This window comes from Raphanus sativus, chromosome 5, assembly GCF_000801105.2.
Source record: "Raphanus sativus cultivar WK10039 chromosome 5, ASM80110v3, whole genome shotgun sequence".
Taxonomy (NCBI): Eukaryota; Viridiplantae; Streptophyta; class Magnoliopsida; order Brassicales; family Brassicaceae; genus Raphanus; species Raphanus sativus.
In genome coordinates, this window is record NC_079515.1 from 4104526 (window position 1) to 4116603 (window position 12078).

Genomic DNA, 12078 nt, shown 5'->3' on the forward strand with positions numbered 1-12078 from the left:
TTTAGTAAGACAGATAAATATTTTAAATAGTGTTTCAAGTTGTTTGTATCCTTGGGACAAAAGTATTGTTCTCTTTGAAAAAAAAGAAGTTAAACATCAATTTTCATTTCCTTTATGGTTCGGTTCTTGTGTGCATCACCACGTTAATGAAATTGAACTGCTAACTTGTGCTCCATTTATTTATTTGGAGCATCACCATGGATGCTCCTCGTATAATCATCTTCTTCTCCCTCCTCTAATCTTCAAAAGTTCAAACGCTTTGTATATACCAGCACTAATCAGAATGCTCCAGCTCCACTTCTCTCCCACGAAACCCCTCTTTTCACCACCCAATCTCCGCATCCGCGCCATCGACGCCGCCCAGCTCAAATCCGAGCACCACCGCAGCTCCTCCCCGCTCAAAATCGCCGTCCTGGGTTTCGGCAACTTCGGCCAGTTCCTCTCCAAAACCCTAATCCGACACGGCCACGACCTGATCACCCACTCCCACTCCGACCACTCATCCGCCGCGTCCTCGATCGGCGCCCGTTTCTTCCACAACCCCCACGACCTCTGCGAGCAGCACCCCGACGTCGTCCTCCTCTCCACCTCCATCCTCTCCGCCGAATCCGTCCTCCGATCGTTCCCGTTCCAGCGCCTCCGCCGCAGCACCCTCTTCGTCGACGTCCTCTCCGTCAAAGAGTTCCCCAAAACCCTCTTCCTAAACCACCTCCCCGAGGAGTTCGACATCCTCTGCACTCACCCCATGTTCGGACCCGAGAGCGGTAAACACTCCTGGTCCGATCTGCCTTTTGTCTACGACAAGGTGAGGATCGGGGAGGGCGAGAGGTGCGACAAGTTTCTCAAAGTGTTCGAGAACGAAGGGTGTCGGATGGTGGAGATGAGCTGCGAGGAGCATGATAAGCACTCTGCTGGGTCGCAGTTCGTGACGCATACTATGGGAAGGGTTTTGGAGAAGTTTGGGGTTGAGTCTTCGCCGATTAATACTCAGGGTTACGAGACGTTGCTTGATTTGGTGGACAACACGTCCAGTGATAGTTTTGAGCTCTATTATGGTCTTTTTATGTATAATCAGAATGCTCTTGAACACTTGGAGAGATTGGACATGGCTTTTGACTCTATCAAGAAGGATTTGTTTGGGAGGTTGCATCAGCTTTACAGGAAGCAGATGTTTGGTGGTGCGGAAGTCCACTCCGTGAAGAAGAAAATAGAGCAGAGGCTGCTTAATAGTGCTGAAACAACCCCTCTCGCGTAAACCCGCATGAAGAGTGAAATGTAAGTTGTTTAATTAAAAGTTGGACTTTTAAATGGAGTATGTGATAATTTTCAAGTTATTAAATATAAAATGTATTTTTTGCATAATTTTAGTAGATTAATAAGTTGTGTAATTGAAAACTTATACAATAAATGAATAGTAAATATATAATGTACTTATACAAAAATTAGAAGTAAATATATAATGTGTATATTAACGGGAGATATTATTATATGTGTTCGAAAATTAAATAGTTCTAATGTAGCATTGTAAAGTTAAGAAACGTAATCATCTTCAATTATTTCTTTTTTTCGTTATGTGCGTTTCATTTCTTGAGTTGACTCATTTATTTTATTTTGGTTGTTGTCTTCAATATGTTTTAACTCATTTGGTGTCTTTCTTAATCTCCTTTTCTTTGTTTGATTTCCTTTACAAGAAATAATGTCTTCACTTCCTTCTCCTTGGACAACACTTGCATGTTATATTTATTAAAAAAATTTATATTTTATTTACTTTTTAAATTAGAAACAAAAGATAAAGTAAACAATTTTTAATCAAAATGGGTTGCTTATGATACTTGTGACTGTTAATCCTGCTGAAGTTGAGTTTGAAATTTTTTCCAATTAGTTTTTCAGATAAAAAAAGAGATAAATGTGTTATCACTAATCATTATATGATTGCTCCTGCATTTTTTTTTGTTAATTTTAGATGTTAGTATCTATTTACACACTACAGTGTAATAATATTTATAAATTATAAGTAGTACCCTTACATGTAATTTAATCAAGACTGTTGCAGATTTACCCATAATCCTTCTCATGTCTTTTTGAATGTGGTTAATAATGCAGTATCTGAATCATCTTCGACAATTATTTCTATTTATACATATTATTAATTACCATTGTATTATTAATCTGTTTATTATATAAGTTTAAAAATATTTAATACTCTTCAGTTATCTTAAGATGCCAATAATTTCCATGTTTGTGCATTTTTGCAAATAAGTTTTCCACCCACTTTTTGAAGTATTTTTGCACACCGATTACAAGATATGTAATTTCATCCATTTGATGGATTAATTTACTTAATTTCACGTTCAATAATAAACTATTTCTCATGACATTAAATGAAGGACATAGTATTTAATTATTTTTAAATAATTCTTAATATTTTGACGTTTTTAAATCTCATATGCTAGTTTTATAAGACCATCTCCAATATATTTTTTTATTTTTATCTTTAAAATAGAGGAACTCTAAAATAGAGATGGGTTTGTCTCCAATGTATTCCTCTATATTTGCCTCTATAAAGAAATATTCTCAAAAGATTATATTTTAAGTTTACAAAAAACACTTTTTATTTATAAAAATTGATAACTAACCCTATTTACTTTTAATTTTTAAAATATTTTCATAAAATTATGAATTTGTTTAAACTAAATTTGTATTCAAAAACTATAATGTAAACAAAAAATATAATTTTATTTTTATAAACATTTTATTTCTCTATAAAATAATTATTTTGGTTATAAATATAAAAGTTTGAAAGTTAAAGAACTATTTTAAAAATAAAAAAGTATGACTCTATAATAAAGGAATGCTATTTTTTCCTCTATTTATAGAGGAAAAAATAGCATTCCTCTATTGTAGAGGTGGAAATAGAGATGGGATGGAGCACTTTTTCCTCTATTATAGCATATAGAGGTGAAAATAGCTAAGGGTTGAAGATGCTCTAAGAATAATTAATTGAGATACCTCAAACGAATCATAAGCAATGAAATTCATTATTTATGATATTTCGACATTGTTGTTAGCTATCTTCATTAAATTGTTTCCAGCTTTACTTGTGTTGTAGGTGTTCTGGGCAGGACGTAAATTAATTAATTATTACTCCCTCTATTTCAAAAAGATGTATGTTTTAGATTTTTCACACTTATTAAAAAAACATAATTTTTTTGTTACTAATGCATTGTCTTTCTTAATCAACAATTCTCCATAATTTTGAACCAATAAGATTTTAGTAAATACAATTATATTTTTGAAAATGTACAATTTTTCATTAATTAATGTATTTAAAATGTAAAAACTTTTTAAAATGAATGTTTTTCAAAAACATGGATTTTTTTAGAAACAGATGGAGTATTATTAATATATTTAAATTCAATTTATATTCAACGGTTACATTCACTTTGTTTTGAAAGACTGAATAGTACCCAAGAGATCATCTCCATATATTTTTGAGGCTGACATCCCCTAGACATTATTTGCGAAGTGATTTGCCACATGTCTTCTCTACAATCGTTTTCACAAAAAAAAATGTGATGTGGCTATTAAGATTGATGACATGTCATATGGTTAAATATGACATGGACAATTACATTTAATGCTGATATATATTTTTGGAAATATTTTTAGAATATGGCAATAACTCATATATTATATTTAATATTGATTTATATTTTTGGTAAACTTTGTAGAATATGGTAATAACTAATAAATCATCACTAAAATAAATATATTCAAATATGACATTTTGAATTTCGAAATATTGTATAATTTTATATTTATAATTATAAAATTTTTATTATCTCAAATTTCTAAATTTTCTGAATTTAAAAAAAGAAAAATTTAAATCATAGTATCATTAGTTTCTTTTAGATATCAACAAATTATATAAATATTATTTAGTTTTAATTTTTGATAAGTATACAATTTTATATAATTTTTAGTAATTTTGTACAAGTTGATTTAATACATTTAACCAAATGAAATAAATATTTTTTCTTATCTAAGACTTTAACTTTATGTATATACATATATATTCTTAAATATAATTCAAAAATAATATTTTCTCTTAATTTTATGCTTAATTAATGATATTATATTAATTATCTGTCAAAATAATAAAATATATAATATTAATAAATTACATTTTAAAATATAAAATTTAACTTTTAAAAAATTCATCACTACACATGACTACTAAAATTTAACACCTAGATTAATAATTGTGACATGGCTACTAAATTGATGACATGTCTTATAGATTAATATGACATAGACAATTATATTTAATGTTAATTTATATTTTTGGTAAACTTTTTAAAATATTGTAATAACTCATAAATCATCATTAAAATAAATATATTCAATTACGGTATTTCAAAATTCGAAATATCATTTAAATTAAAAATATTTTCAAAAATATATACATATTTTTAGAAAATTATAAAAATTAAATCATAAAATCAAATTAAATCGTAAAATCATTAGTTTCTTATATATATCTACAGATTTTATAAATATTGTTTAATTTTAATTTTTGACAGTTATGCAATTTTAGATATTTATTTAATATATTTAATTAAAATAAATAGATAGAAAAATCTACCTAAGATTCTAATTTTAAATATATACGTGCACATTCTTAAATATAATTAAAAATAAACAAAATTGTTTTTATCTTAATTTTAATGTTCAGTTAAATCAAATTTATATTAAAACTAGGTGTTTTCCTGCACCATGTGCAGTAAAAAGAATTTTAAAATATTTTTTAATAGATAAATATAAATTATATTAATTTTTTATTAATATTATAAATTTTCTTTTTTATTATCAATATTTTAATATAAATTTGATTTAACTGAACATTAAAATTAAGATAAAAACAATTTTGTTTATTTTGAAATATATTTAAGAATGTGCATGTATATATTTAAAATTATAATCTTAGGTAGATTTTTCTATCTATTTATTTTAATTAAAATATTAAATAAATATGTAAAATTGCATAGTTTTCAAAAATTAAAATTAAACAATATAAATAAAATCTGTAGATATATATAAAAACTAATAATTTTACGATTTATTTTGTTTTATGATTTAATTTTTATAATTTTCTAGAAAATGTATATATTTTTGGAATATTTTTAATTTAAATGATATTTCGAAATTTGAAATGCTTATGAATATATTTATTTTAATGATGATTTATGAGTTATTACCATATTTTTGCCATATTTTTAAAAAGTCCAAAAATATAAATGTAATATATGAGTTATTACCATATTTTAAAAAGTTTACCAAAAACATAAATTAACATTAATATAATTTTCCACGTCATATTAATCTATAAGACATGTCATCAATTTTAGTAGCCTTATCACAATTATTAATTTAGGTTTTTTCCTGCACCATGTGTAGTGATGAATTTTTTAAAAGTTAAATTTTATATTTTAAAATGTAATTTATTAATATTATATATTTTACTTTTGACCAATAATTAATATAAATATCATTAATTAAGCATAAAATTAAAATAAAATATTTTTTATTTTAAATTATATTTAAGAATATATATGATATATATATAAAGTTAAAATCTTAGATTAAAAAAATATTTATTTCATTTGGTTAAATGTATTAAATCAACTTGTACAAAATTACTAAAAATCATATAAAATTGTATAGTTATCAAAATTTAAAACTAAATAATATTTATATAATTTGTAGATATCTAAAAGAAACTAATGATATTACGATTTTTTTTTTTAATTCAGAAAATTTTAGATAATAAAAATTTTATAATTATAAAAATAAATTATATAATATTTCAAAATTCAAATGTTATATTTGAATATATTTATTTTAGTGATGATTTATGACTTATTACCATATTCCACAAAGTTTACCAAAAATATAAATCAATATAAAATATCATATATGAGTTATTGGCATATTCTAAAAAGATTTCCAAAAATATATATCAGCATTAAATGTAATTGTCCATGTCATATTTAACCATATGACATGTCACCAATCTTAATAGCCACGTCACAATTCTTTTTGTGAAAACGATTGTAGAGAAGACATGTGGCAAATCACTTCTCAAATATAGACTAGAGGATATTGATAAGAAAAAAGAAAATTTATAATATTAATAAAAATTAAATATAATTATATTTATCTATTAAATATATTTTAAAATTCTTTTACTGCACATGGTGCAGGAAAACCCCTAGTTGTATTTAAATAAAGATATCCTATTTTCATGTTTATAAGAATAATTTTATTTATTGTTTAAAATTTTAATTTCTATCTAATTTAAGCATGATGATACATTACAAAATCTGAATATGTTTTGGGATACACTTGTTATTATTAGAGTTACACCTTTTGCTTCTTTTTTTCATCTGTTTTTGATAGGCATCTACCATATTGTCCCATATAGTAATACACACTTTGCTTTCCCTATTTTTTTATAAAACAAATTAAAAATGTTGAAACTTAGTGATAGTATAAAACAGTAAGAATAAGAAGAAGTGTGATAAATTATTTAAAATGAGATTTCAAAATGTAGCAATAAAATAAATATTAGGCTATTTAAATTTGACGTAGTAGTTTCGGAAAAGATTTTATTATGTATTTGTTAACCTTAAGTCAAAATTCTAGGTTATGAGTAGGGGTTAAATCACAAATATTTTTATATTTTAATGATAAATCATTGTTGTGACTGATATAACTATGAACTTACTCTTCTAAATGAAGATCTAGATTTATTCTTCTTTGTCCATTACTTGTATCTTTTGTGTTCAGCCTTTCTTCAATGTTAACACCAATAATATCTGTAATTAACTTAATTATTTAATACACATTATCTACATTAATAAGTTTTGTGCTTATTGATTTTTTGTTAACGTCATATGATAAATCTTTGTCTGCAATTTTCATAAGTTGATCATAATTGTGAAACCTAAATTTCTCACAATTTATTAATATACTATCTTATTGAATTTGAGATATTGATGAATACTATTCAACCGTATAATAAAAGGATGTTCTGAAATTTTATAATGATCTCCAGCCCTTCATACTTCATAATCATTGAATATATATTTTCCCTTCTAAAAGTTTCCGAGAAAATTGATGAATGTATCGGTTTTAAATTGATCCCATAATAGTAGATTCCTAGATTATAAAAAATTGATGTTATTTATTGTATTAAAAATAATTCAATTAAAATATTACCTTTTCATCCAGTAGTAAGAAATGAAGACTTATAACCTCATTACCAATTTTAGGAGTTCTTACTTCCTATAGTCTTATTTCAAATACAAAGATTATGTACAGAAGTATGAGGAAATACAAAAAAAAAACTAATATCTTGTGTTACTAAAAGTCTTCAAACGTGAAATTGGACCTTTTACATTTGTAACTTAAAAGTCTTTTACCAAACGCAACTGTTTTTTCAACATAAAAATGTAACTTATCTTATATATTAAAACAGAAGTCATGATATTCTTCATGTGTGATTTTTTTTTAAATTTAGACCACCTCTTAGAAAGTTGTTTCAATTAATTTATGTATAAATATTTAGATTAATTTAATTATTCTAAAACAAACAAATCAAATAGATATTCCTATATTTACTCTAAAATTATATTTGAATAAAATATTTTCATATCTTTTTATTTAAAATATAAATATAAATCTTTTAAATATTAAAGTAATTTCGTGTTTATTTAAAAGAACTGTATATTTCATTTTTCGCTTAATTTTAAAAAATATTTAGTTGATGTTGTGTTTAAATTAAAATTAAATTTATATGTCGTTTTAACTAAACAAACTTTTAAAATATCTAACTAATTTTGTTATTATAACTAAAATCATGTACAAATTTGTATTAAACTGTGATATTAATTTAATATAATACTTATCACTAAAGAAATTATCTTTAACCAATAAGATTTTTCATTTTATAATTTTGTATCACATAATTTAAAATATGTTATCACTGAAAATTTAAAAAACTTATTGCATGTGAACTATAAAGTTGTTGTGTTTTGAAATGTTATATTAAACAATTAGTAATATGATAAATAATAAAATTAATTATGTAAAAATAATTATATGTGTAAAAATAAAATAATAACCCACACGGTTGACACATCTTTTCATTTATTCGTCAGTTATGTTTTACTATGTTTATCTATGTATATATTAAACCAATAAAAATATATCTTATATATTCATTATATTAACGAGATAATAACTGAAATAACTGATAGAAAAAAAATACTCATTTCTTATTTATGCAATTCAGGTTAGGAAGAATTTAATCTTTAACGTAATTTTATCTTCAATAGAAAAATAAAAGATGAAAAGGCACATCTGCTTAAATTAGACGCAAAGTCACAAATTTTCAGTTCTTTGTCAGTTATATTTTTAATATGTATATAGATGTTTTTATCCTAAATAAGAAGACAAAGTAAAAATAATATTTATTAAATTCTTTTTGATAATTAATAATGTTTTCAAAAGTTTTATTCTTTTACAGTTAATTATCTTTTACAATGTTTACCACGGAAGGGAAAACCAAATAGGACTTTCTTAGCTAATCCATTTCATACTTTTTTGTCAACATCCATTTCATACTTAAATTTAAAAAAGTATTGCTATCCCTTCCATTTATTCTGTTTATTTTATTTTATTTTATTTTATTTCCGTAGACTTATTCTTCTTCTGCTACTTTTTATTTTCCTGCAAATTATTTTCATCGTTGATTCTGTTTGGTCTATTTGTGATCTAACGGTTTGGTAGTTTCACAATTTTTCTATCCAAGACTCCCATGGCTTACCTCTATAAATATTTCACTTTTATCATTCTTCTTCCTTTTTTTATTTCTTTGTTTCTAAAGATGCGTGATCAACTGCAACTTATCCAAGATATTGATGTAGGAGTAGATGAAGATCCAATTGTTGTGCCTCCTACAATATGCGCACACGCCCTCCGTTCCAATCTACATTTTTAAACGAGACTTGCAATCTTATTTTATTTGAAAATAAAACAACAAAACCCAGTGATAAATGTCACCGTAAACAGATAAACAATTGTTTACAAAAAAAAAAAAAAACAGATCAACAATTCAATAATGACCTGGCTACCTCCGCCTGCATGTACTCCTTTTGGCAAGCAAATGGCGCATAATCATCTCTCATCTGCCTCTGATTCATCGCCTCTTTTCACTTGTTTCAGACAATCTAACTGGTTCTGATGTTCGCATGTCTCCTCAGGATCGTATCATCTGCAAACTGATCAGATTTCTTCCCTTAATCTGTGTTTATTGGGCTGGGTTATTAAAATGTTTTTTTTTGTCACCCGGGTTATTAAAATGTTACATCGTTTTATTTGGGTTGCTGCTCTAATCTTGTAAGTTATAACTGCCCATTGCGCTGTACATTTTGCTCTTCTTTATTTTAATAGAATGCCAATTCTCAAAAAAGAAAAAAACAATTCAATAATGACTCTTGAGACTTTAAAAGAAGGAGAAGAAGAAAGACTAGTTCAGTAAAAAAAATTTCCTATTTGTTCCCTTTATGCAACCGTTATAGAATCGATAATTAAACATCAATTATCAAGTTTAGAATAACATACCAAATGAATACGGAATGACATACCTTAACAGAGACCAGAAAAAAAAGAAAAGAAAAGAAGACAGAAGATGGTTACTAAAACAACCAAGTATAATTTTTTTAAAGATTTCCGATGTAAAAAGTTCATTATATAGATTGTGAAAAGGTATATCCAGGACTACTCCATAAAGAACGTGCTGTTTGAGATGGAAACTTTTGAGATGTTTGATAAGGGATGCATTGTTTAGAGTAGGCTAAGAGTTAGGTAAAGGTAAGAGGGATCATCTAAAAACGTGTTTGGTTTATCATAGACTATAGTGTATATGTTTCGTGCCGTGTCTTTTTCTACATGTCCTTTTGCTCTCTCACACCAATTAATATGCCACTCCATGCCTAATCACTACTTATAGAAGTGATGTTAGTTGAAACGTTATTTTAGTTTGCAAATAGTTGTATTGAAGTGGAGTCTTATGGTGACCAACATATATCAACCAGTTTCAAATACTTGTTGCTAACCCATCCAATCCATATACATCAATAGGTTTATAGGACTTAACGAGGATTTTTTTTACTCTTTGGATACTAATAGTAATCGTAACCATATGTAGACATGGCGTTTGCAACTAATCGTTCATATACTAAGAAGGATCACTACTCACTAGGACTATAATCAAAATTTATGTTTTGGTTCTGTTTTACATTACAATATTTCTGAATCACCGATTGGTTCAATCCATCAATCCTCTTAAATTTGCTGCAGCCTAGCATTCATTCCTCTTGAATACTCGAACTGATTCTTGAAGACGTTTAATCATGTCACATTTATTACAATCACACATCTTACATGCCTACTTCCACACGTAATTGTACTAGTTCAAAACTTCAAATAAGTACTCACGTATGGCTCTATAGGTAAATAACTAGAGTTCCGATAAAAAAAAGTAAAGAACTAGTCTATATATCAAAACATGTTATTTGGCAACTCTTCCTAAAACAGTTTCAACTAACATCACTTCTATAAGTAGTGATTAGGCATGGAGTGGCATATTAATTGGTGTGAGAGAGCAAAAGGACATGTAGAAAAAGACACGGCACGAAACATATACACTATAGTCTATGATAAACCAAACACGTTTTTAGATGATCCCTCTTACCTTTACCTAACTCTTAGCCTACTCACTCCATATACACTATAGTCTATTGTGTATTGGTTTGTGATTTAAATAAAGTTTTGATGATTTTCAAAGCTAAATAGTTTGCTCAATTTAATACAAGTTTTGATGACTTTTAGATTTTCTTAAAATTTTGTTAAAGAGTTTTGTAGATTATTAGATTTTTTAACTGAAGATAATCATAAACTTTTGCAGAGTTTATCTTTAGATATTGTAAAATATTTTGTTGTTGTACATTATCTCTCCAATTTTTCAGTTTGTATTTTGGTTTTGTTTTTTCTCGTCTTTCTTGTCTGCAATAGTTCTTTCATTAACATTGTCTGCAATAATTCATATTTTTTTCTCATTGCTCAAAATCTTAATTTTCTTCTCTTTGCTTTTGATAAGGACCTCTGTATCACTTCCCACTTGTCGCTACCGTTGCGTCTGTAACTAGTTTAAACATTTATAGGTTTGTGTCTTTAATTGGTATTTTACTAGTTATATCAAACTTGTGTTTAAACTTTACAGTGATAAGAGGTAACAGACGTGTTTTTTTTTTTGGTAAGATGGTAACAGACGTGTTAGAGTTACGGTAGAAGGTGATAGGGTTTCCCAGAATTAAAATTTGTTAAATTATAAAAAGTCTTTGAAAATACATGATCAATGTGCAATACTTTGATTCACAGATTTTGTGAAGAAAAATACTAAAAATCAGTGAACTAATAACAACATACTTTGAAATCATGATAAAATCAATTATTTTCATTTGTATTGAATAACACAAGATTTTTAATGATTTTGCAAAATAATAAATCCAATAACTCCAGATTTTTGTAAACTTGTAACTACTCATTACAAATTCATAAACTAATAACACAAGACTTTAACATAGTTTTGAAAAGTCTTATTTGAATAACACTAGAATCTCTATAAAATCCAAATCTATATAACTCTTTATAAATACACAATCTAATAACACCCCCTTAATTTTTCGCTTCCAAACTCTCCTGTACGTACGTGATCTACCCACACGAATACACAATTATATAAATATCTTATTATTCTTTTTTTTGTTTATCATTCGATACAATTGAGCAGTGATTTATATTGATAAATGGAATACCCTATTTTTTTAATATTTGTGCTTTATGTTGTATTAACGGATATCTAATTTTCCAATTTGCTTTACTTCGTAAAAATATGGATACTCAGTGTTTTAGATATTCAGAATTTTTTTGATATTTACGAATATTCACGGA

The 12078-nt window shown here is 26.3% G+C and overlaps 1 protein-coding gene across 3 annotated transcripts; it reads left to right on the forward strand.

The window, feature by feature from the left end:
• The first annotated feature begins 171 nt into the window (after nt 1-171).
• LOC108857986 (arogenate dehydrogenase 2, chloroplastic-like) lies at nt 172-9440 on the forward strand. Of its 3 annotated transcripts, none has more exons than XM_057011139.1 (2): nt 172-1275; nt 9289-9440. In XM_057011139.1, exon 1 carries the CDS (start codon nt 284-286, stop codon nt 1253-1255), a length of 972 nt encoding a protein of 323 aa, XP_056867119.1. In that variant the 5' UTR covers nt 172-283; the 3' UTR covers nt 1256-1275; nt 9289-9440. The 3 variants fall into 3 exon arrangements, with proteins under 3 accessions (XP_056867119.1, XP_056867118.1, XP_056867117.1); XM_057011138.1 differs by lacking the exon at nt 9289-9440 and adding an exon at nt 8951-9212; XM_057011137.1 differs by lacking the exon at nt 9289-9440 and adding an exon at nt 8991-9212.
• The last annotated feature ends 2638 nt before the right edge of the window (nt 9441-12078 follow it).